Genomic DNA, 27,235 nt, shown 5'->3' on the forward strand with positions numbered 1-27,235 from the left:
TGATGAAGAGTCTTCTGCCTGTTTAGAAATAATTTTGTAACATAGAACTTTCTATTATAAAGTTGCTTATGGTACTATGATTTGGATTGACTTCCATGTGACTTGGGGGGCTTATTTTAGGACGATAAGCCTGGTATCACTTGTTTTTGTGGGGCTTCTTATAGTCCCAGTGGTTTTTCAAGTACAAATGAGCTTTAGTTTAGAAATCACTGTGGGTTAAATAAATGTAAAGTAATATAGCAGAAAGAGACATACAAAACCGGGATAAAATGCTGACCCTCTTTCTTATTAGCTAAAGTACCTCAGGGTAAATCTTAACCACGTGGAGTCTCAACTTTGTTTTTTTTTTTTTTTTTTTTAAAACAAATGTACTATCTACTTCATAGATGGTTGAGTATATGCAGCACACCAGTCATATGGTAGGTGCTCAGCAAATGTTTATTTTATGACTAACCCCACTTCCCAAACCTGCTTAAAGCAGACAACTCATAGTGATTTACAGCTCTCTTCTTCCTTCTTCCAGTTTTGATTATGTTATGTTATGTTTGATTATGTTATGTGTTATGAAAAACTCATCAGTCATCAGCATAACCATTTAAAACCACTACTTTGGCTGGTTGTATAAGAATTGTATTTATCACATTTAATGTAGTATAATCTACAAAAATACTGAATCACTATGCTGTACACCAGAAGCTAATATAATATTACAAATCAAAGGCTAACAGAGTTTTGCTAGGAGAACACACTGGCCATAGCAAACACCCTCTTCCAACAACACAAGAGGTGACTCTACACATGGACATCACCAGATGGCCATTAAATCAGCTATACTTCAATTAACAACTGAAGTGAATGATACTTTAGGAAATAAAAGAGATGAGAATTAAAAAAAAAATTTGGTGCAGTTCAGTGAGGCATCCCTTATCTAAACAATTCAACATCCAGTGTTTACAAACTACCTAATGTGTGGGACATTTTGTTAAGATATAGGGAAGACAGTACTAGAACACACACATGTAAGAAAACAATAGAATCTACCTTATGGAATTGTCATTAGGATTAGATGAGTCAATGATACATGTAAAGTGAGTGAAACAATGGCTGGGCCATGGTTAACACTCCAAAATACTAGTTTTTGTTATTGTTTTCTCTATAAGACATTTAATGAATTACTTGCAGTTCATTGGATGAACCCTCCAATAAAGGTTTGTATAGATTGCTGCATATAGGGAGTGTGGTACATAAAAGATTGCACTAAACTGGATCTTCAGTGGTGAGAAAAAGATCTTTTAGTTTTCTAGGCAGAAGATGCTGTGCTCAGGGAAAGTGACTGAAAGTTTGGGAAGGTTAAGGGGAGAAATTATGGGCTTCAGGGCATTGTTGTCTAAAGAAAGCAAACCGAATGAGATGATGCATCATTCATATAGATAGTTTCACACCTTCACCTTTACGCAACTACTGAGGGTCTGCTCTGTGCTAGACATTGGAACACAACCATTAGCAGGATATTCATGGTCTTTTGGAGTGAAACTTAAAGTCAAGTGGACAACATACACATTAAATAAAGACTCACTTTACTGTGTTAGATGAACTGTGAGTGAGGAAGCAGAGAACTAGGGGAACATAGGTGATTATTTATATTTGAGAGCGGAGGCAAGAAGTCAGGATTCCTGACTTCTGTGTTAATATTTGAAGCAAATGTTGAAGAAAGGTAGCCTTCCTTCCTCTTTAATTGTCTTTTCAGAATACCGCATGTTACCCAGAAATTTAGGCTCCTGTCTCTGTTTTATTGTACTAAGCGATAGCAAAAAGTTTAAAATATTGCATCCAGTCATTTGCCTGGCCTTTATTTCTGTGATATGAAAGATACTGTGTGGTAAAATAGGGGGAGAAAGACTGGATTTGACTCTTCCATAGGTTAGATAGAACATGCTTACAACTGTTGTAACCAATATAGACGATTTTGAATATGACAAGATTGCTGATTTTTTTAAAAACTGAAATTGGTAGTTGATATTAAATAGAATTTGCTTCTTCACTGGAAAGGATGGCAGAGCACAAAGGAAAGTGTTACATTCCTGAAAGCTGTCCCTGTATTTGGAAAGATTGGGAGTACCTCTCAGGAGAAGTGATTGCTACACCATGCTATACCTGGTAATGAGATCCGTTTATTTCACAACTTCTCTAAGAAATTGTGCTAGTTTCACTCATGTTGTATTTACTTAATGTGACGAATTTCATAAGAAAGCAAACCAAATCTGAGTAAATACGATTTTAAAGGCCTTCAGGAGTTAATGGGAAGCTACTACATACAGGGGGATCATTATTTTTATGCCTATTTGTTTGACCAAGAAGCAAAAAATGAACTATGATAATTTGAAAATATAATAGGAAAAACATATCTCAAATTTATAAATAATAAATGTTCCAAAGAGAAGGTCATGTTTGATGGAAAATTTTGTTTGAAAATAATCCAAAAGAATACCATAAAATAAAATTAAAATACAGTGTCCTTGAAATGTGGATAAAAAATCAAGCTTGTGAATAAGTCCTGTCTGTGACTGAACAATAACAACAAAAGGTATTGAAATGGACTCAAGGAAAAGAGATAACATTGTAGTCTTTTGGCGACCGGCAGGTGTATCTTTAGTTTTTCATTCCATCACCTGTTTTCAAGTGACCAGGGCACAATTTCTAGGCTTGTTTGTGATGTCTTAAGACAGAGTGGTAAATATATGCCTTATCTAACCCTGTAATAAAATGTTATCAGAAAGAATTGGCCATATTTATAAGCGCTATTGACACAGTGAATACCCTTCAATACAAACCTTCCAATACTTATGCTCCCTGAAAAATACTAATTAGAGCCGCATTTCCTAGAAAGGTAACAATGTTGATGTTGTTTTCTAATAGTGTTTGTCGACGAGGAATGTTCAATTGCACATATTATCCATGCCCAGCAGTATGCACAATATATGGGGACCGGCATTATCATTCTTTTGATGGACTGGAATATGATTATATCAGTGATTGCCAGGTATTTTTGATAAAGGTATGTCACAGTTGTTATTGCTGTTTGGTCACTAAGTCATGTCCTACTGTTTGCCACCCATAGACCATAGCCCTCCAGGCTCTTCTATCCATGGGATTTCCCATGCAAGAATACTGGAGTAGGTTGCCATTTCCTTCTCCGGGGTATCTTCCTGACCCGGGGATCAAGCCGAGGTTTCCTGCATTGCAGGCGGTTGCTTTTACCGCTGAGCCACCTGGGAAGCCAATGTCACAATTGCTTGCTTTAGTTACAGTTATGTAGAGCGTGTAGAAAACAAGTATGGTAGACCCGTGACATAGCACATCTACATATCATTAGTAAAACTTCTAAAAGCTACAGCAATTTTAAATTAATTTCCTTAACTAATTGTTAAGTTTTATTATTTGTAAGTGATGAGCTAATTTCATAACCTTTCTGTGCCTCTGACTTCTCATTTGTAAAATGAGGATAATAATTGTCCCTATCTCCCAGGGGTAGTTCTCAGGGTTGAATGAAATAAATATATGTAAAGCTTGCATATAGTACTTACTATTTAGTAACTGCTCAGTAAATATCAACCATTTTTATTTTTCTTGGTTTAATTTGGTGAATGTAAATATAGCACATTAAATCATGTATTGGACCATGTATTTGTTTATAGTTGTAGCAATTAAAATGACATTATTCTCATTTCTAGACATGCTATTTTGTTGATATGCTTTGGTTAAACCCTGGGCTTTGTATATCTGATAGAATCCTTAAAAGTTTTAGGAAGAAGTTGCCCAAGAATAAGCAAAATAACATCTTTTCATCCAGCAAGGTAACCTGTGATTTTCTTGAATGTGTGTTTTCTTCTGGGTAAGGCTTTTATGTTTTTAGCATATGTCAGGAAAGTAGGCACATTCCCATTTTGTATTAGTTATTTTAAATAAAAAACAAACAGTAAATCATAGCCTTCCAGACTTAAGCAAATCTCCTGCTATGTTTCAAGGGAAACCACTGAGTTTCCCTTTCAGTACTATTTTTAGCCTCCTTTATGAACAGTTTTAAGTTTCTTAAAGAATAAATCCCTTGGAATGAATTTGGCAGTTAGAAAATTATAGAAGATGACAAGTTGCCTGTAGGGTGTGTGTGTGTGTGTGTGTGGTTTTATCTTGGAGCACAGGAAAGGCACAGAGAATACATATCCATTCTATGAGTATTTGTCCTCTTCAAACAAGTATTTAGCAAATAATTTTACATGAAGATTTTCTTACCTCTTGAAGTTTAGGTTGTCAATTGAGAAGCCTGGAAAAGTAAAAAGCAATTTAGAGATTTGAATGCATAAACTGATACTTTTTTTTTTCCCCTCATAATGTTTCAGACTGATTTTATACCAAGTCCTTGCTTCCCTTGATATTTAGGTGTTCTGATGTTCCTTAAGAACCCTCTTCTTTTGCATTTCTGGCTGTTACGCTCTTGTAGTCCTTCACTATCTCTTCTGGTTCCTTCTTTGTCTCTTTGTTGCCTTTTCTTTTTGCATAAGTCCTAAACCATAGATGACGGAGTTGGCCCCTTCAGGGCAAGGACCAAACCCTAGTCACCATTGTTTTAGTAGCGCTGGGCACCATGCTGGGAACACTTGTCCACTGAATGTTTACTAAACGGGATGTCTGTGCTTGGGTCTCTCTCCTTTTCTCCTAATGCTTAAGTTCATCCACCTCTTTAATCTTAACCTCACCTACAAGCTGATGAGTTCCAAATTGACATGGACAGCTTTGACCTTCAACTTCGAGGCTGTCTTCTGACTCAAGTTCATCCCTATCATAATACATATTTTTCGTTCTGTTAACCTTTCTAAGACTCACATTGCTATCATGTCATTGCTTTTTAAGAACTGCTGCTGACTCCCATTTACTGGCTTCCATAAAATTGAACTTCTCAGGAAAATCCTTCAAGGGTTTTTCTCAGGGTATTTTTCTGTACCTGATTGGCTCTACTCCCTCAAAGTGACTTTTCTAGTTCATATTTATCTGTTCTGTTCTTACTCATCCTACAATATTTGATAGTCCTCATGTCAAAAGTAAGCAATCCATTACATTCTGATTATTTTATATGCTCAGTTAGGTCATGTATCATTTTATGTCAGGGTTCAGTGTTACACTTCTTTTGGGTTCCTCACTAGGGCTAGCACAATTATGGTTGTATTATAAGAGCTAAAAAAATTACTTGCTCTGTTTTTAACCATTTTTTAAGAGGGTAGAATTCAAAAAGTTACACTTAATTAGTAATCTTATATTTGTTATACATGCATACACATGCCTTCAACATGAAGTATATAGAGCAGTGTTCTTAAACTTTATTATGTATGCATATAACTTGGAAATCTTGGTAAAATCTAGGTTCTGATTTTATGTGTTTGGAGCAGTATCTTGGAGTCTGCAATTTTAAATAAACTACTCTGATGTTTCATGTCCATTGTCCACTCTTTGAATAGGAAGAATGTAAATCATTTCCTTCTTTAAAACACCAATTGTAACTATTTTTGAAATTCTCCTCTTCTTCTGAATAGTAAACTTTGTCATATCCAGAAAAAACAAAGTATCATGGACAATACTGTATCAAATATGACCATCAATCCGTTGACAATACTGTATCAAACACTGAATATATCATTAAGGTTAATTAATGATGCTTTTTGTGGTTTCATTTTAAGTAGCAAAGCAAAAATTCTGCCAAATTTGTTTTCACTTTGTGTATGGAAAAATTATTTAGAAGTATTTACTGAAAGCATTTTAAACCTTGTCCGTGTATTACCATCTTTGTAAACATTTTCCAGTGTGTGGCCTTTGCCCATATATTATCATTTCATTCTTTAGTACGCAATTTTCAGGGCCTATTAAATGTAAACTGTGCTAGCAAAGACGTTCCTTCTCTATATATTAGGGTAGATTTCTCCAAGAAAATTCTGAAGTTTTGACAACAGGGATCATACTCTATATTTCTTTTTTCCTTCCCCTCCATCATTTTGCAAAATGCTGGGCATTTAGCAAACCCTTAATAACTACTTATTTGATCTGCCTGGCTCTTCCTTAACTCATCTGTCTTTGCAGTAGAGAAATCATAGTATTTTCCATTGTATTTTCAAATAATGATTTTTCTTAATTGAAGTATAATTAATTCACTATATTATGTTAGTTTCAAGTATACAGAAAAGTGACTGTGCAGAAAGTAGAATATTTGTCTCAATTCTGATTCCTGACAAAATGAAATTATCTTCTTATATCTGATGCTGAATGATGATAACAGTCATTTTTATTGGTACTGAATATAAGAGTGCCATTTTATTTGGCAGGCGAGAGCCATTAAAGTTTGGTTTTCAGGTTTGTAAACCCCATTTCCTCTCATCACTTTAATTTGCTGCTATATTCTTCTGTAAAAATACATACATCATATTCAGTCTCAAGTTTTAATGAGATATGCCTACCTGTAAGTGAGAAGACATGTCGCAGGAAGTATCAGTCCAACATTTGGATAAAATGTTAAATATCTGGGTTAAGATCTATCATTAGGGTTCATGTAGCAAAAATTAGGTATAAAGAGTATGAAAAATCTAAAGTTGTAAGTTTTAGAATTGTATATATTTTTTTTCCTCTGCCAAGCAGAATTATGCTTTTTTATTTAATAATGTTCTTTAAAAAAATAAAATGTGCTTACAAAAAATAATCTTTGAAAATTAAGAAAAGAAAACTTATGTTAGTAATTAATTAGAATTATACTAGTGAATTATTGATTGTATTATAATGAGCATATTTATTGAAATTAATAAACCAGAACCAGGACCCCAGAATGGATGGGTTAGTTTGACCAACATATTTTTGACAAGCCAAGAAATAGTTTAGTTGACTACGGAGTAGATAATTATTTCATACCAAAGACAAATTAGTGATTAACAAATGCAGCCTAGTAGTCATGGCTTTGAAATGTTATCATGTCAGATAGTAAATTTTTCAATGCTTGAGATTTTCTACTGCAATAGTTTTATAATTTTTTTTTTCCTTATTCAATCTGCTTCTCTTTTTCATGGCAAGGTTTTTTTTTTTTTTTTTTTTTTGAGAATCAGCGTTTCCTTTGAGAAGGATAGAATGACTGCCAACACCATTCATTGACTTGCTGCTTTTTCAGAGGCAGCATTCACTTCTGTGGATAGCATATTTAATTCCTTCTTCTTTGTCAGGCAGCTCTCTTTCCTCCCTGTCTTGATTACAAATTCTAGGCTTTATCTTTGTCATTTGTAAAGCATTTTTATTTGGTAAAACTTATCATTTACTTTTTTGGGCCCTATGAAGGATATAGTAATCTAATTCATAAAAATTTCACTTTTATTTGCCAATTGGACTTTTAAAAATTAATACTTACTCAACTTTATCTTAAAGTATAATGTTACTTGACTCTGACATTCAAAGGAATAGTAAACCTGTTTTTTAATCTCTGGATTGTGGAGTCTTAGGAAACAGTTCCAAGCAAATACTTACCCTATCTTTGTTTATGTTTATCAAACTTTAAAAATTCAGATTCTCTGCTATTTTATTCATTTTGAGGCTGTTTATGTTATACTGTACTATACTGTAAATAGCGCTTGGAATATAGCCCATTATTTTTTACGTATAGTGCAGCAGACCTATGACAAAGTCATAATTGTATTTCCTGAGGTAAGACTTTTTTAAGAGTAAAGAGAGTTGAGAAAGCAAACAGCAACTTGACCTGTGCTATAAGCTCAGAGAAAGAGAACACTGGGTGTTTTTAGCAAAAGTGAGAAATTTAATATTCCAACTCCCAGATTTCAGAGTCAAACTTTGCTTCCATTGTCTATGACAAGCCACAGCCCTGCTAGTTTTCTTCCTATAACTTGTTCTAGATTTGATTTTTCAGCATTCTGTTCAGTTGATACCACAAACGTTTGGTGCTCTCCTGGTCTCTGAAAAGCCTTCTAATACTGCTCTCAAATGTTTGTACCTTGCATCATTTTTCATATCACTATTTTTCTGTGTGATTTCTGTGTGTCAGGACCTATGCTGAAAAGTGAAGGTAAAGGATGTGCAACATAGATATGAGTCTTGCCTCCTTCAAAATTTAGACTGGTGTGAGAGAGTCTAAATCACCAAATCACGAGATCCATATAAAATTGCAACTGTAAAAGTTAATGATGACATTTGCAAAATCCAGTTCAAACTTTTTAATGCTTATCTTCCTTTTTGGAAGTACTTCTTGCTTTGTATTCTCTGAGGTATTTCTTCCGCCTCTGCTGGTCTTTGTCTCTGACCCCTCCTCAGGCTCTTCTGGTGGGCTCTTTCTTAAAACACTAGGTCGCACAAGTTCCATATTTTCATGTCTATCTTCTCTATAAGATTCTTAGTTGCTTGTAATCTCATAATATCTTGAAGGGTAGACCTGTATGTATTTGTATATGTGTGTATGTATTTATCTATTCATCATCCATCCGTCTGTCTATCTAGGGAAATGAAAACAGACAGGAAAAGAAGTCAAAGGAAATCATTACACTCTATTTAAGCAAATATAAAGATCTAGATGGAGCTTTCTCTGTCAAATAAGAGTAAAATGAAAATTAATGGCACAGTAATTATAAAACAGTGTGGCACTTCAAAAGAGAGAGAAAAAGAAGTAGCATGTAAACATTATATGAAAATTTCACTGTGAATAAAATTTATCCCCCATAAAATAAAAATATTTTCTGTCTTCCAGAGGTTATGAAAGAGATGATGGAATTAACTAGTAAAATTTTAAATGTATATTCAGGGACTATAAGTAAGTGAAAAAGAAAATGATAAAAGTAAAGAACAAATTAAAGACCAAAACACATTGTACAGTTGAGATGTAAGCATTTCTTTTAAAAAATAAGCGTATGATCTTTTGCTTCCTGTCTTTTCCTTTTGGGTGAAATGTGAGAGATAATCTAATTGGCTAGAGTTGTCTGTGTGTGTGTGTGTGTGTGTGTGTGTGTGTATGCGCAATACAGTCCCTTGGCCCATCAAAGAAAGTGCTGCTTTGAGGCCATTCAGCTGTGGAACATGAAGCATGGCTGCCTGAGGCTGCTGTATCAGCAGTGACTTTCCGTGGTATAGTTATCCTTCAAAGGGGCTGGGACTATGACAAGTCTTAAACTGACATGTCAAGTAAAATAATATATTACCTTGAGAGGTACTGATGTTTTATAGTTCAGAATCAGTTGGGAGAATATTCTCTGTCAATGTTTTCAGTACCTAAACATAGACGTTTTGAGGAATCCATGTGACACATGGCTCTTGACCTTTTTACTCTAGTTTTGTAATCATTTCTTACTGTGTTGCTTGGCAACTCTGTAGCATTATCTTCAAACCTAATATTAGCTTGAAATATATTAGAAATGGAATTTGGAGAAACATGGCTCATAGGAATCGATATTGTTTCAAGTTACTGTCAGCATAACATGATATTACCAGGCAGACCATACAATATAGACTACTTCTTGGCATTTCTGAGTTAATATACAGACTAAAGCTAATACTGAGGCACTTTAATTAATAGTAATGGAAATGTAATGGCAATAGAAATCCTTGCAGCCAGCTTTTCAGATCCCTTAATCTAATAACTCTTGCTGACAAAGGTTCTTATAGTCAAAGCTTGGTTTTTCCAGTAGTCATGTATGGATGTGAGAGTTGGAGCATAAAGAAGGCTGAGTGCCAAAGAATTGATGCTTTCAAACTGTGGTGCTGGAGAAGACTCTTGAGAGTTCCTTGGACTGCAAGGAGATCAAACCAGTCAATCCTAAAGGAAATCAATCCTGAATATTCATTGGAAGGACTGATGCTGAAGCTGAAACTCCAATACTTTGGCCACCGGTTGCAAAGAACTGACTCATTGCAAAAGACCCTGCTGCTGGGAAAGACTGAAGGCAGGAGGAGAAGGGGATGACAGTGGATGAGATGATTGGATGGCATCACTGATTCAATGGACATGAGTTTGAGCAAACTCTGGGAGATGGTGAAAGATGGGGAAGCCTGGTGTGCGGAGTCCATAGGGTCACAAAGGGTCAGACATGACTGACTGAATAACAACAACAGAGAGGAAGCAAAACAAAACCCCGATGATATATATGTTTCTTCTTTGAAAATCATTCATAAGGGCATAAAAGTATGGCATTATTTATTTTTTTTGAGTAATACAATGCCATAATCATCTTAATGACCCTTATTATTCTTCTTTTCAAAATTTAGGCAATACTTTCGAAAAGAATTGTTAAGAAGAAGAAAAAGTTCTCAGTTCCTATGAAGGAAGGAAAACTGGGTCACAAAGAGACACATTAATTACTCTGTCAACAGCATTCATGTAAACCTGTCTTCTAGGCAATGTGCTGTAGTAATTCCTAATAAGACAGAATTTGGCCAAACCAAGAAATATGCTGTGCTAATATTCATATTGTTGGTGATATAAAAAACTAAGTATGGAGAATTTATATCAAGACCTATATGATTTCCAGACGCTTGAGAGAATTGTCACTTTCCTTTCTATGATATCCCACCTTTCACAAGTTAGTGGAAGGGCTCAGAGCATTGGGGCTTTAACTTTCATAGCGATAAGGACTTCAAAGATGTAATGAAAACCATGGCCTTTCTTTCTAGAAAATTATGCATACTCAAAACAATCTTTTACAATGAACTTCCAGGATCTATAGAACTATTGAAACCAATTCATGAAAATGGGATACAAAATCAGAAACCGTGTTTCCAGAGAGTGAGTTCTTAGTAGATTGGAGAGGGGAGTAGCTGAAGGCAGGTGAGGGTGAGGAGATGGAGAGCAGGTTAGATTTAGAGTGTGAGAGATTACATAACATTCTCTGAAACTAAACATTCCCTATAACCTACAATTGAATTTTCTCCTCAACCATTTCTAAACTCTTCCTAATTTCTCTAGAAGTTGCATTAAGAAAAAACAGGGTTTTGAACTCTGTTCTTATTTAGCTAAGTGACTTTGGACATTCATTTAATCCTTAACCTCTGTTTCTTTATCTATAAAATGGAGATAATACATAATTCAAGAACTGTGATAAGACTTAAATGAGATCATGCATGTAAAGTTCAAAGTAAGCCCTCATATCATATGCATTATTTTATTTACTAACACAGTATCAAAGTTTTATATTTATTTTGATTTTATCTTTAGGCAAATAATTATTTAGCCAGAGAACTCCTGAAAATACAACAAAAGATATTGTCTAAATGAAAAACATCTCTTTTACAATTTCCTTAAGTGACATATCTTATTGGATATTTGATGGGAAGAAACTGGTTGATAAATTTGAACTGTAATGATAAATGAAAAGTATGAAAAGGCAAAAAGATATGACACTGAAAGATGAACTCCCCAGGTCAATAGGTGCCCTGTATGCTACTAGAGAAGAGAGAAGAAATAGCTCCAGAAGGAATGAAATGGTTAAGCCAAAGTGGAAACACCCAGTTGTGGATGTGTCTGATGATGAAAGTAAAGTCCAATGCTGTAAAGAACAATCTTGCATAGGAACCCGGAATGTTAGGTCCATGAATCAAGATAAATTGGCTGTGGTCAAACAGGAGATGGCAAGAGTGAACATCAACATTTTAGGAATCAGTGAACTAAAATGGACTGGAATGGGCGAATTTAATTCAGATGACCATTGTATCTACTACTGTGGGCAAGAATCCCTTAGAAGAAATGGAGTAGCCCTCATAGTTAATAAAGAGTCCGAAATGCAGAACATGCGTGCAATCTCAAAAACGACAGAATGATCTCGGTTCGTTTCCAAGGCAAACCATTCAATATCATAGTAATCCAAGTCTATGCCCCAACCAGTAATGCTAAAAAAGCTGAAGTTGAAAAGTTCTATGAAGACCTACAAGATCTTCTAGATCTAACACCCAAAAAAGACGTCCTTTTCATTATAGGAGACTGCAATGCAAAAGTAGGAAGTCAAGAGGTATCTGGAGTAACAAGCAAGTTTGGTCTTGGAGTACAAAATGAAGCTGGGCAAAGGCTAACAGAGTTTTGTCAAAGAACACACTGGTCATAGCAAACACCGATTCCAACAACACAAGAGCTGACTCTACACATGGATATCACCAGATGGTCAACACCGAAATCAGATCGATTATATTCATTGTAGCCAAAGAAGGAGAAGCTCTATACAGTCAGCAAAAACAAGACAGGGAGCTGACTGTGGCTGAGATCATGAACTCCTTATTGCAAAATTCAGACTTAAATTGAAGAAAGTAGGGAAAACCACTAGGCCATTCAGGTACAATCTAATTCAAATCCATTATGATTATACAGTGAAACTGACTAATAGATTCAAAGGATTAGATCTGATAGACAGAGTGCCTGAAGAACTATGGACGGAGGTTCATAACATTGTACAGAAGGCAGTGATCAAAACCATCACCAAGAAAAGTAAATGCAAAAAGGCAAAATAGTTGTCTGAGGAGGCTTTACAAATAGCTGAGTAAAGAAGAAATGCAAAGGAGAAAAGGAAAGATATACCCAGCTGGATGCAGAGTTCCAACAAATAGCAAGGAGAGATAAGAAAGCCTTCCTAAGTGAACAATGCAAAGAAATAGAGGAAAACAATAGAATGAGAAAGACTAGAGATCTCTTCAAGAAAATTAGAGATACAAAGGGAACATTTTATAAAAAGATGGGCACAATAAAGGACAGAAACAGTATGGAACTAACAGAAGCAGAAGATATTAAGAAAAGGTGGCAAGAATACACAGAAGAACTATACAAACAAAGATCTTAATGACCCAGATAACCATGATGGTGTGATCACTCACTTAGAGCCAGACATCCTGGAATGTGAAGTCAAGTGGGCCTTAGGAAGCTTCACTACAAACAAAGTTAGAGGAGGTGATAGAATTCCAGCTGAGCTGTTTCAAATCCTAAAAGATGTTTCTATGAAAGTGCTGCACTCAATATGTCAGCAAATTTGGAAAACTCAGCAGTGGCTACACGATTAGAAAAGATCAGTTTTCATTCCAATTCTAAAGAAAGGCAATGCCAAAGAATGTTCATACAATGGCACAATTTTCTTGGACTCCAAAATCACTGCAGATGGTGACCGCCAGCCATGAAATTAAAAGACACTTGCTCCTTGGAAGAAAAGGTATGTCAAACCTAGACAGCATATTAAAAAGCAGAGACATTACTTTGTCAGCAAAGGTCCATATAGTCAAATATATGGTTTTTCCAATAGCCATTTATGGATGTGGGAGTTGGACCATAAAGAAGGCTGAGTGCTGAAGAACTGATGCTTTCAAACTGTGGTGCTGGAGTCAGCTCTTGATCTGCAAGGAGATCAAATCAGTCAATCCTAAAGGAACACAATCCTGAATATTCATTGGAAGGACTGATGCTGAAGCTGAAGCTCCAATACTTTGGCCACATGATGTGAAGAGCTGACTCATTAGAAAAGACCCTGCTGCTGGGAAAGATTGAAGGCAGGAGGAGAAGGGGACAGCAGAGGATGAGATGGTCAGATGGCATTGCCAACTCAATGGACATGAGTTTGATCAAGCTCCAGGAGATGGTGAAGGGTAGGGAAGCCTGACGGGCTGCAGTTCATGGGGTTGCAAAGAGTTGGACATGACTAAGCAACTGAACAAGCACAACAAATAATAAAATGGAAAGAAAGCTTTCTTGGAACAACATTTTAAGAGGAGATATTATAGATAAAAGTTTAAAGATTGAGCTAAATTGCTATATTTTTATTAAATTCTTTACATTATGAGATCAAAAATGATTTTTATTTTAGAAGTAAGTTGTATTTCATTTTCAATACAATTCATTATAAATCTCAGAATTCTTTAAGATTTAATGAAAGATAAGTAAAAATTATGTATAGTATAGATTTATATTAATATAATATTTTTGACATTTCAGAGTACAGATGATTCAGATATATCTGTCATTGCCCAGAACAAGAAATGCTTTGACAACGATATTGTTTGTTCTAAAAGTGTTTTGATTTCGGTTGGGGCCACTGAAATTTACCTGAATGATTCTCCTTACAAACAGGTTAGTGAATTGTTTTTTGTAAAATCATTTTAACTTGTCCTGAGTATACTGAAAAGGAAATAGAAGCAGTTTTAGGTACTTTTCTTTATAAGAGGTTACTGGGTTTTGATTTTTTTCTTTGTCATTTTATGTGGCTTCAGTAAATCATACTCGATTTGTCTCTTTTGTTTATACTCTACATCCCCATTTGCCAATTCTTTCCTTGCCATCAGTAACCTGGAGTATCTCAACATTATCCAAGCTATCCAAGCTAGCCTCCAGTCTTAGATTTTCCCCTCTGATCCGTCTCGCCAGACTACGGCCAGGCTGATTTTTCTGAGATGGATATCTCATCTCCTGTCACCCTTGTGCTTTGAAACTTTCAGATGACCTCCCATTGCCCTTACAAGGCCTCCCCAACCTGGCCATGGCCACCTCTCCTGCCACGTGTCTCATCACTTTCTGCTTCAAGCCCATGTTCTAGAAATTGGAGCTTTATCAGTTCTTCAAATGCTCTATAGTTTCCTCTCCCCTCTGATCATTCATGAATGCCATTGCTCCTACCTGGATCAACCTTTCCACTTAACCTGCTCCTGTGTGACGAGTCTTATCTCCTTCAAGGAGATCCTCCTCGTGTGCTTAAGCTCCCTGTCAGCGCATGCATCACACTTTGGTGAAATTCCTTGTGTGGTGGTCTGTCTTTTCTATTTGTCTATGAGTTCTGTGGGAATTGAGACCACTGTTTTCTTTGTTCACTCTTATATACTTGGAGCCAGTGCAATTTGAAAGAATGAATAAATTTCATTCACTCATTCATTTGTTCCAAATCTTTATACCAAAATATGTGTTAATTATCGGGGCCACAACAATGAAAAGCCACTGTGCTTTGCCTTTAAGGTACTTGTACTCAGTTGAGGGAGCCATTCAAGTAAATTAGGCTGTGCGGTGTGGTATGCGATGGTAGGACTGTGCTTAGGAAAGCGGGACCATCCCTAAGAGGAAGACCTAAGCCAACTTGGCATGTTGAGGGTAGTCGTAAAGAGCGTAGCCTTTGCAGTCAGTCAGTACTCACTGAGAACCCCTGTTCTGTCACCTGCGAACTCCGTCTCTTGGGGCAACCCTTCCAGGCTGCAGCTTTCACATTTGTAAATGTGGGGTGATTATGAAACCCACTTCTTAAGTTCATATGAGAGTTAAATGAAAGATGTATTTCAGGAAATTCCTCTCCTCCTCCCCTTCATCCTCCTTATTTTTGAAGGCTCAGAAGACATGCTTTGGGGAAAATGATTGGAACTGAGTCTTTCAAGGTTCAGCAGGTGTTAGCAAGGTGAGGAGAGAGCATAGAAAGATAGCACAGAGAAACAGTCATGCCGAAAGGAGGAGAGTTGAAAGATAAAGTGGCTGTTTGGAGAACTCAAGCAGTTTAGTTTGGTGGAGGTAGATGGGGATGGTGGACGGAGGGTGAGGCAAAGAAATTCGGGGAGGAGTGTCCACACTGACTTTCACGCAGGAAGCTCAGGGACAAGGCCAGTTGATAGGATGGCTGTGTAATATATTTGAACTTACTTTACAAAGAAGACATTTTGGAATTAAGCAACATAATCTGACATGTGGCCTTTAAAAGTGGCCTATTTCTGAATTTTTAGATTAGCATTTCTAAATCTGGTTTGCAAAAATTCTGCATTCAAATCATCTAGAATATTAATTATAAGAGCTGGTTTGTGAACTCCACACTGGTATTAGAATGGCTGGAGCTGATGACAATCGATACTTTAATGGTACCCCAAATTCTTCTGTACACTAACATTTGAGAATCGGTGCCCTACATCAGAGCTCATGTCCTAGTCAGGAATGTTGAGACCAAGCAGGCAGTGATCAAGACTTGAGTAAAACAGAGTTTGTATAAGTCATGTTGACATCTTTTTGAAATAATTACTGCAGTTTGGGGTAGCCTTCAGCTGCATATTCATTTATCTGTGAAAGTTTTCTCTAAGAAAAAGGATGTGTTTTAAAAAAAAGAAAAACTGAAAATAGTAAATGCTCTTATAAAGACTGTTTGACACATTTTTGAAGTGGTAATTGCAGCTCGGTGTAGTTTTCGTATTCCAGTTTTCACCTGAATGGAGCTGTTGATGAATCTCCTTCATATCAGTTGTGAAGTATAAAGGAAGATGAAGAAAAATCATAAAATAGTTTGACCCTAACAAATCCCTGGTTAATATTTTTTCTTGAACATCAAAAGTGAAAATAAGTACCATTTATTTTATGGCAGATGGATTGCTCATTTAGGAGACGGAAAAAAACCTTTTATTTTTTCAATTAATACACAATTCTAATTTTATCAAGTATGTAGGATATCAATATCTTATGAGTTTATTTAAGCTGTATTTTAAAAATTTTAATTCTTCACTTTTATAACTTATTTTTCTAACATCACTAGCGTTTATTTACAGTGCTGTAGTTCTCCTCTGAAGTGGAGGTCTCTATTTTGGGCAATGCATAATACTTCATTCTTATAAGAAGAAACATCTTTGCTTCCTAATCTGAAAAGAAAGAAGTATAGTATCTCCTTCTGACCAAAGAGGATTGTTCTCTTGTAGCAAACTGCCCTGTCTAATAAAAATGAAGGATTTAGCTCTACAGGCAAATATAGAGGATGTGCTTTTACATCAGGATAACTAATACAAAACCAATCTGAAGGAAGTCCAATAATCTTATCCAAAGATTTATTTTATGTTCCAGTGATATGTCAACCAGCCTGAGGGAAGTTTAATAGGAAAATACATGACAAAGTATTTCATGGATTGAAAAGGAGCTATAAGCCACAAACATTTCACTTACTTGCTTTGATTATTGCTGCTCAGGCTGGAAGCTGAGAACTATAAGTAGGCCAGTGCAAGAAGGTATTAAAAATATGTGAGTTACCCTTGATCTAGAAGGTGCAGATACTGCCATAAACTTGACAAAGTACATCTTTCTAGGAGCTAACATTCATAAAGGGAGGAAGACAGATAATAAAGCCAAAGACAAATCAGATGATGAAAAGGTCCTGAAAAGTGTAATCAAAATGATAAAAATAGATTCTATGGCAGAGAGTGATATGGCAGCCTGATATGCTACATTTTGTGGACCTAGTGAAATGAAAATGTATACCCCTTTGATAAAAACAGGGATTTTTTTTCCTTTGTTTTGTAGTCTTCTTGACCTGCCATAGTGTTTTCTCTTTATTACTTAATGCCTTGCTTACTTGGACACAAGTATACTTCCAGGTTGAATGCAGACCCTTACAGGTACTGAGGGCATTGCCCCATAACTCCAACTTGGTACTCGGAAGCAGAAAGAAATGAGGTTAGGTAGAGTTCACTAACAAAATATATACTGTCCTATATAATATACTGAGCACTTGCAAGTATGATGTTGGTTTAGGAGACTGAAAACTTCTTGTGAATATGAATTTATTTAATTTCCCCTGTGAAAGATTTATAAAAATGTACACTCTAGTACAGTGTTTCCCAAACTATGCTTTTGTTATTACTTGGGAGAAAAAATAGCCAAAGGATTTCATATCTCCTTCACAATTTAAATTTTGCTTCTAGTTAAAATTTTGCTTTATTTACTTTGACTTAACCATGTATTTTAAAAATTATTATGTGAGTTAATTTCAGTGTTAGAGTCAGCATAGTCTTTTATAGGGTATAGCTCTTACCCATAAAGAACATCGCATATTTTCACTTTAGGTTGAAGGTACTCTAAATTTTCCCAATGCATTCCATCTCTAGTTTCTCCCTGCTATTATCCTTTCTAGCACACACATTATTTTCTTTTAGTACACAAACATCATCTGTCACTTTAGTATTCCAAATCCTCTGTTGAAGGCATTTTGCACATGAAATAACAGCCATTGACTGTAATGGGTAACTTGATGGCAAAGGGTCTCAGACTATGCTTGTATGGAATCCGTGCTGTAGCTCTCTGTGCTTTCTCTAGTTCTGTAAAAATCTTGAACTTCCTGCCCCCCAAGCCTTTATTCCCAATGGTTTCTTTCCTCATTCCATTTTTCATCCCTGTTTATTTTCCTATTTATGATCTCTTACAGATCATATGTCCTACCTCTTGCAAGAAGCCTTCCTAAGTTCCTTTGATGGAAATTCATCTCCTCATCCTCCTTAGCAACTCTTTCTCTCTCTCTATAGACACATACACACACATTTTGTGCTTATTCTTTTCAATTATGCAAAGTCATACATTTTTGGTTGTTGTTGTCTCTGAGTCCTGTCTGACTCTTTGTGGCCCCATGGACTACAGCACACTAGGCTTTCCTGTCCATCACTATCTTCTGGAGTTTGCTCAGATTCATGTCCATCGACATATTTGGTACTCAATCATATTTATTAACCATCAATATAGAATTACTGGGTCAGCAGGTATATCTGTTGCAGGAAGGGAGACCCCTTCCAGGGCCCAAAACTGGGTTCTTGTCTAACACTCGGAAATGAATTGTCCAAGGAGACACATGTGCTGACAAAGCAAGAGATTTTATTGGGAAAGGGCACCCGGGTGGAGAGCAGTAGGGTAAGGGAACCCAGGAGAACAGCTCTGCTATGTGGCTTGCAGTCTCGGGTTTTATGGTGATGGGATTAGTTTCTGGGTTGTCTTTAGCCAATCATCTGACTCCTTCCTGCTGGTGCAAGCTTTGTTCAGCCAAGATGGATGCCAGAGTGAAGGATTCTTGGAGGTGGTCCGACATGTGGTGTCTCCTCTCGACCTTTCCCGAACTCTTCCAGTTGGTGGAAGCTTATTAGTTCCATGTTCCTTACCAGGACCTCCTGTCGTAAAACAGCTCATGCAAATAGTTACTATGGTGCCCGGCCAGGGTGGGCGGTTTCAGTCAGTGTGCTTCCCCTAACAAATCCGCCTAATGTACTCTATGCCCATGCCTTGACTGCTCTTCTGTATAACTGAAATACCTTTTTCTCTTTGCCCATTTATCTATCTTGAGCCTATCTACTGGTTTGTGTCTTGTTACCAATTTTATGTTTTTCCAATTTTATTCATTTGTTTTGTCTTTTGTTATAAAATTAAGGAAAGATAGGGGTAAGCAAAAATACTAGTACATAGATATTTATTGACGGATATTAATTTAATTAATGTTTGCATTTTGGTGAGAAAATAAGAAATTCACTTTTTTCTTTATTATGTTTTTTCCCTTTTTTTTGAAGAAACAATCAGGTTTTTTTCTGGAAAATAAACCAACATATCAGCTGTGGAAGGCAGGGTACTACATGGTAGTATACTTTCCAGAGAAAGACATCACTATTCTTTGGGATAAAAAGACAACCATCCATATCAAAGTTGGACCACGGTGGAAGGTAAGTCAACCTATTTGGTAGGTCAATCCAAATGAGATACAAGAAATGAAATTGCATTGGACTTTTTAATGTTTTATGGAAATAAAACGATTGATGAAATGAGATATTTCTCAAATGATTGAGAAATGTTATATTTTTAGAATAACTAACTCAGATCCCAGGGAAGAGTAACTTTACCTTGTGTTGCATACTCTTCTTAACTTCAACTTTACAGTGTCCAGTTTTCCAAAGTTACTTAGTTAAGCTTTTATTCCCACTCCCTACAGTATGATTATATGATATTGTTTGTAATACGGTTGGATTTATTACAATTTGTGTTCCATCTTTTCCTCCATTTTCCAGATATTTTTAAGCTTATATACAGTAAAATTCTTTAAAAATGTAAAATAATTTATTTTTATGATCTTCAACTCTATGAATTTCAACAAATGCATGGAGCTGGGTATCCACCACCACAGTTCTAGAAAGAACAGATCTGTCAGCTTCCAAATTTCTTCTGTGTTGCCCTTTTTTTGTCAATGGCTACTTCTTACCCTTCACTCTGGGCAACCGCCATATAGTTTTCCCTTTTCTGGATACAGTATAAATGAAATCACACAATATATAGTCCTTTGGGACTGACTTCTTGGACTTGATGAGACACATTCAAGATTCATTAGTATTTTTGAATGAATGAATTGTTTGCCCCTGTTTACTGCTGGGTGATACTCTTGTTGTATGGATGTACTGGTTTGTTTGATCCATTAACGGTTGAACACTCAGTCCGGATTGTTTACAGTTCTTTTCAATTTATATTTTACATTGTTTTAATGATTGCTTATTATTAAATATTGTATTAAATATTATTAGATATTTTTATTATTTTAGATGTTTAAAATTTTAGTCCTTAAATGTTGAAGTGAATATAGAATATTTCATGGTAATTTTCTTTTCCTTTAGAACAAATTATCTGGATTATGTGGAAACTTTGACAAATGTACTTCAAATGATATGACCACATCCAATAACTTGGAAGTGAGAAATGCCCAGGTATTTGGAGATAGTTGGGCATTAGGACAGGTAAGTGGTATATATATATTTTAGAACAAAGCAAATATTTTCTGGTGTACTTATCCACTAAAACATTTTATTCTTACAGGAAAATTTATTTAGGTAATACTATTTTATGTAATATTTGTGTAGTAACTTATAGTTGACAGTCAAACTGCTTTTACATTTAATTTCTCATGCAATCCTTATTATAATCTGTTAATATAAAGGGTATTGACTCCATATTACAGATGAAGAAATTGAGGCTTAGGAAGGTTAAATTCCTTGTCTACTATTGTGTATCCAGAAAGTCACAGAGATGATGTTCAAATTCTCATCTTTTAATCTCATGCTTTTCCTTTCTAATGCTCTTTCAATGTATTTATGTTTCTAATGATGTATCTTTATTCAACTCAAGGTAATGAATAAATGAAGAAAGAATTTCTTAACATTTGTTCTCCAGACATGGCTGTGTGTGGGGTGGGGTAAAGAGTGAATTCATAGCCAACTACCTTAGGGAGCAGTTAGGATGAATTAAGTCAGGCATATTTCTTTTTTGAAGGATTTCTTGAGGCATTATATGCCTTCAGGAGAGGGATGTGTTTGAAGGAATTCCCAAATTTACTGACACAGAGCTTATGTTTTGTATATCAGTTCTCAAAGAAATAGTTTTCTATGGGACACAATCTGAGAAACGCTGAACTAAGAAAACAGTCAAAATGGAAATTTGTTCTACTCTTTTCTTCTTCTTTTTTAAACCTATTTTTTATAACTAAAAATAGAGTCTGCAACTACAATTTCCTGGTTGGTTACTATTTGATTAGTTGTTTTACTATTTTGCCTAGTTTACTAATATATCTAAATCTCTTTAAAAAATTAAAAGGGGATTGGGGTTAAACATTCACCCAATTTAGTAAAATTTAAGCAGTATATTTCATTGTGGTCTACATTAAAAATTATAAAGATTTTATTTTTTGATATAAAATAAATTAAGGAGTATTTAATTTATAATCATACTTAAATATTTAGACCAAAGAATTTTAAACTCATTTATACCTAATAGACAAAGCTGAAAATTAAAAAAAAAAATTCATTCAGTAAGTTCTGCTTAGCACTTAATGTTTTCCAAAAGATATGAACACATAATGTGATTAAAACAGCCACTGACCTTGGGAATTTGGTTTAGCAGATGAGGTAGAAAAATTAACAATGGCACTATGAGACAGGTGCTTTGATATAGGTGTATACAACATGGAGTTTGTGGTCAAAGGAAGATGCCGTTGAGTTGATTCTCACAAGACTCACAGGCACTATAAAACGGAAGGTGATGGGAAAGAGGGTAGCAGCAAAGGAAGGAGCAGCCCTTTAGAAGGCATCAGGAAGACTAGAGTGAGTATGGTGCCTGTGTGCTAAGTTGCTTCTGTTGTGTACAACTCTTTGTAAGTCCATGGACTATAGTCCATCAGGCTCCTCTCTCCATGGGATTTTCCAGGGGAGAATACAGGAGTGAGTTCTCATGCCCTCCTGCATGGGATTTTCCCAAGCCACGGACTGAACCCATGTCTCACATTTCCTACATTGGCAGGCAGGTTCTTTACCACTAGCACCACCTGGGGAGAAGGCAATGGCAACCTACTCCAGTGTTCTTGCCTGGAGAATCCCAGGGATGGGGGAGCCTGGTGGGCTGCCGTCTATGGGGGCGCGCAGAGTCGGACACGACTGAAGCAACTTAGCAGCAGCAGCAGCAGTGCACCCTGGGAAGCCTGAGCATAGTGGTTGTTTTTGTTTGGTTGCTCAATCACGTCTGACTATTTGTGACCCCATGGACTGCAGCACGCCAGGCTTCCCTGTCCTTCACCATCTCCTGGAGCTTGCTCAAACTCACGTCCATTGAGTCGGTTATGCCATCTAACTATTTTGTCCTCTGTCGTCCACTTCTTCTGCTTCCAGTCTTTCCCAGCATCAGGGTTTTTTCTAAAGAGTCAGTTCTTCACATCAGGTGACCAAAGTATTGGAGCTTCAGCTTCAGCATCAGTCCTTCCAATGAATATTCAGAACTGATCTCCTTTAGAATGGACTGGTTTGATCTCTTTGCAGTCCAAGGGACTCTCAAGAGTCTTCTCCAACACCACAGTTCAAAAGCATCAATTCTTCAGCATTCAGCCTTCTTAATGGTCCAGCTCTCACATCCATACATGACTACTGGAAAAACCATAGCTTTGACTAGACAGACATTTTTGCTGGCAAAGTAATGTCTGTACTTTACTGTCTAGGTTTGTCATAGCTTTTCTTCCAAGGAGCAAGCGTCTTAATTCCATGGCTGCAGTCACCATCTGCAGTGATTTTGGAGCCCAAGAAAATAAAATCTGTCACCATTTCCATCGTCTCCCCATCTATATGCCATGAAATGATGGGACCGGATGCCATGATCTTTGTTTTTTGAATGTTGAGTTTTAAGCCAGCTTTTTCATACTCCTCTTTCACCTTCATCAAAAGGCTGTTTAGGTCCTCTTTGCTTTCTTCCATAAGGATGGTATCATCAGCATATCTGAGGTTATTGATATTTCTCCCCATAGTCTTGATTCCAGCTTGTGAGTCATCCAGCCTGGCATTTCGTATGCTGGACTCTGCATAGAAGTTAAATAAACGGGGTAACAACATACAGTCTTGACATACTCCTTTCCCAGTTTTGAACCAGTCCGTTGTTCCATGTCTGGTTCTGTTTCTTCTTGTTCTGCATAGTGATTTCACAGGAGGCAGGTAAGGTGGTCTGGTATCCCCTTCTCTTTAAGAGTTTTCCAGTTTGTTGTGATCCACACAGTCAAAGGCTTTAGGGTAGTCAACGAAGCAGAAGTAGATGTTTTTCTGGAACTCTCTTGCTTTTTCTATGATCCAACGGATGTTGTCAATTTGATCTCTCATTCCTTTGCCTTTTCTAAATCCAGTTTGAACACCTGGAAGGCTCTTGGTTCATGTACTGTTGAAGCCTAACTTGAGAATTCTGAGCATTACTTGCTAGCATATATATGAGTAAAACTGTGTGGTAGTTTGGACATTCTTTGGCATTGCCCTTATTTGGGACTGGAATGAAAACTGACCTTTTCCAGTCCTGTGGCTGCTGCTGAGTTTTGCAAATTTGCTGGCATATTGAGTGCAGCACTTTCACAGAATCATCTTTTAGGATTTGAAATAGCTCAGCTGGAATTCCATCACCTCCACTAGCTTTGTTTGTAGTGATACTTCCTAAGTCCCACTTGACTTCACATTCCAGGATGTCTGGCTCTAGGTGAGTGGTCACATCATTGTGGTTATCTGGGTCATGAAGATTGTTTTTATACAGTTCTTCTGTGTATTCTTGCCATCTCTTCTTAATACCTTCTGCTTCTGTTAGGTTCATACTGTTTCTGTTCTTTATTGTGCCCAACTTTGCATGAAATGAGTCCTTGGTATTTCTAATTTTCTTGAAGAGATCTCTAGATCTTTCCCATTCTGTTGTTTTCCTCTATTTCTTTGCATGGATCACTTAGGAAGGCTTTCTTATCTCTCCTTGCTATTCTTTGGAACTCTGCAGTCAGATGGGTATGTCTTTCCTTTTCTCCTTTGCCTTTAGCTTCTCTTCTCTCATCTGCTCGCTGTAAGGCTTTCTCAGACAAACATTTTCCCCTTTGAATTTCTTTTTCTTGGGGATGGTTTTGATCACTGCTTCCTATATAATGTTACAAACCTCTGTCCATAGTTTTTCAGGCACTCTGTCTATCAGGTCTAATCCCCTGAATCTATTTGTCACTTCAAGTATATAATTGTAAGGGGTTTGATTTAGGTCATACCTGAATGGTCTAGTGATTTTCCCTACTTTCTTCAATTTAAGTCTGAATTTGGCAATAAGGAGTTCATGATCTGAGTATGGTACCTTACAGGAATTTTATGTAATTCATTATGGCTGTGGTAGATGGTCTGAAGTAGGGAATGGCTGGAATGCAAAATACAGGGCTGCGATATTCATGTGCTAGGATCTAGACATGAAGGCTGTTAACTAGGCAGTTATAATCCAACTCAGAAATGTTACATTTTGAAGATTTAGAAAACTGTTCAAATTTGAGAGACCTGAAACATCAGACTCTGTTGAAAGGATTGCCAAATGAAGGATTGATTTGGAGAATTCAAGGAAGTCTCCTGTCTTTCTGGATTACTGGTTAGACACTGGTGCTCTTCTACAAGACAGGGCAAAGAGGAAAGTTGGTGGTAGGGGGCAGTGGGGACAAGACAGTGGTATAGAGAAAAATACAGGTCAGGATATGTTGAGAGAGAAGTGACAGAAATTTTATGTGGAAATGAGACTTCAGAAAAGAGACCTGGGATGGGAATATGGAAATGTCCAAGTTTGGAGATTTCAGAAAAGAGATCTGGGATTCAGCAGTTACTATTATATACAGGAGGCTTCCCTTGTGGCTCAGCTGGTAAAGAATCCGCCCACAATGCAGGAGACCTGGGTTCGATCCCTGGGTTTGGAAGAATCCCTGGAGAAGGGAAAGGCTACCCACTCCAGTATTCTGGCTTGGAGAATTCCATGGACTGTATAGTCCATGGGGTCACAGAGTCTGCTGAAGGCCTGAGAAGTGTATAGAATGAAAAAAATAAAGACTTGAAGGTCAAGCCTTGCAGAGAAGGGAAGTGGAATGAGGATGGGGAATAGCAGCGAATGAATCAGGAGGAAACCCACCGGGAAATGTTGCCACCAGAAACACGTGAGCCATGTAAGAAGGATAAAGTACTAAACAGAGTCAGAGACAGGGAGAGATCAGGTGAGATGAAGACGGAGACGTTGCCTTTATATTTAGTAATGAGGAGACCAATGATCACCTTTTCCAGGCCGGTTTGAGGGCGGTGGATTAGGAGAGGCAGAGACCAAAATTGCTGAGTATCCGGGAGGCAAGCTGTACCTGCTTGAATATATGTGACTCCTCAGAGGATGGCTTGTGATAGAAATGAAAGCTGTGAAAATTAAAGGAAAAAGAATAATTTGCTTATGGAAAATTTTTAGTCATATAACACTACAGTGGACAGTTTAAAAATTATTTAACTTCACTCTCTAATATTGTCATGGCTTTAACAGTAAATTTAGTTACTTTCAAAAATAACATATGCTATTAACATGAGCCGGCTGAGCACAGGTGCTTTCGGTAAAGTCTGTCTAAAAGAATGAGAATATATTAGATATGATTGTAGTGGTTGAAGTCAGATTAGGTTACTCTGGTTTCAGCTTCAGAAATTTCCTCGTCAGAAACTTTCTTTTCTCCCTTAACTTTTTCCACAGTGCAAAACCCCGGTTGAATCATTTAAACCCTGCGAGGCACATCAGAACAAATTTCCTTATGCCAAGAAAGAATGCTCCATCCTGTACAGCGATGCTTTTGCTTCTTGTCGCAACGTGGTGAGTGAATACTTTATTAAACTTTCCAACTTAAACAACTACTGCAGTGTCTATAATACTGAGATTAACTGGACAAATAATTTAGCTGCCCATTGGTTTTTTAGGTATACTACCTAACCCTTATTAGGAAGACCGATTTGGTCATTTGTTTTTCTGTAGAACTGGCACATTAGGTAATTTACATTCTTCCTCATGTCACCTTATTAACAGAGTACATTTGTACATAATATTTGTTAATGGTCTTTTTCAGCTTACAAAACATTTTTATGTCCATTATCAAAACTATAAATCCTTAGTTTTCTTTGGAGAACAACACCGAATGGCATTCTTCTCCTTAACCCAAAGTATAGTTTAAAATGATTATTAGTGGCACATTTAAAATAGTTTTAGAAGCACATCCCAAGATGGAATGTAATTTATTTAGACATTAACTTTCTAAATGTCTTTCCAACATAACAATTTTAGATCCCAATAGAAGTTTTTAAAAGCAGCTTAAGATATTATTAAAAACAAAGTACGTTTGGAAGCAGAACATTCTTTTAATGCCATGCAAATATGCCAATAATGAAACAAAATATGAATCTGTTGTATTGAAGATATTGAAATTGTATTTGTCAGTCCTATTCCCTGTTTTGCTAGTTCTTTGATCTTACACTTGCCTAATAAATTCTTTTCATTTGGGCAAATAGAGGTTTGAGATATTTAGAACTCTCTAGGTGGCAGTGTTAAGCTGATTATAGCAAATTTTGAAAATCTACCAGTTAGTTTTCTTTTAGAAGGCTGAATTTTAATCAACTGTAGTTAGTACATTTTGAAATTAATTTATCTTTTACTTCATTTCAGATTGATGTCACTTCTTTTGCTAAAAATTGTCATGAAGACACATGTAACTGTAATCTTGGTGGGGATTGTGAATGCTTATGCACAAGCATAGCAGCATATGCATACAAGTGCTGTCAGGAAGGGGTTTCTGTTCACTGGAGATCACCTACTCTTTGTTGTGAGTACCCTAGTTAGAACATCATTAGGTGGGAAGCTTATAAGGAGATTCATGTTGTCTTATCTTAGAAATGATACCATGGAACTCATGGAAATCAAATTTAAGATGAGTAAATTTTATATTCTTTTGATGAGGTATATAAATTGTAGTATAGCTAAAGGACTTATAAAAGAAACTTTGAAGTAAGTTTTTCTGTTCTGTGTTTGACTTATCACTGTAACATTTGAACTATAAATTATATACCATCCTTGGAGAAATTGTTTATAACTCTCTTATGGCTATGAAATTCCACTGTTCTGGTAATAAGAAAC

The 27,235-nt window shown here is 36.4% G+C and overlaps 1 protein-coding gene across 1 annotated transcript in view; it reads left to right on the top strand.

Annotated features, from left to right (window-relative positions):
* Positions 1-27,235, top strand: part of OTOGL (otogelin like) — a 169,022-nt gene that overhangs the window by 69,569 nt on the left and 72,218 nt on the right. The window contains exons 22-28 of the mRNA XM_086398845.1: positions 2,050-2,157; positions 2,917-3,055; positions 13,982-14,116; positions 19,315-19,464; positions 20,404-20,523; positions 25,808-25,924; positions 26,768-26,924. Coding sequence (XP_086254971.1) covers positions 2,050-2,157; positions 2,917-3,055; positions 13,982-14,116; positions 19,315-19,464; positions 20,404-20,523; positions 25,808-25,924; positions 26,768-26,924 — 926 coding nt within the window. The remainder of the gene's footprint in view (positions 1-2,049; positions 2,158-2,916; positions 3,056-13,981; positions 14,117-19,314; positions 19,465-20,403; positions 20,524-25,807; positions 25,925-26,767; positions 26,925-27,235) is intronic.

The sequence above is a fragment of the Bos grunniens genome, chromosome 5 (assembly GCF_055505025.1).
Source record: "Bos grunniens cultivar Pamir isolate PY7600 chromosome 5, Bosgru_T2T1.0, whole genome shotgun sequence".
In the NCBI taxonomy this organism is placed as follows: Eukaryota; Metazoa; Chordata; class Mammalia; order Artiodactyla; family Bovidae; genus Bos; species Bos grunniens.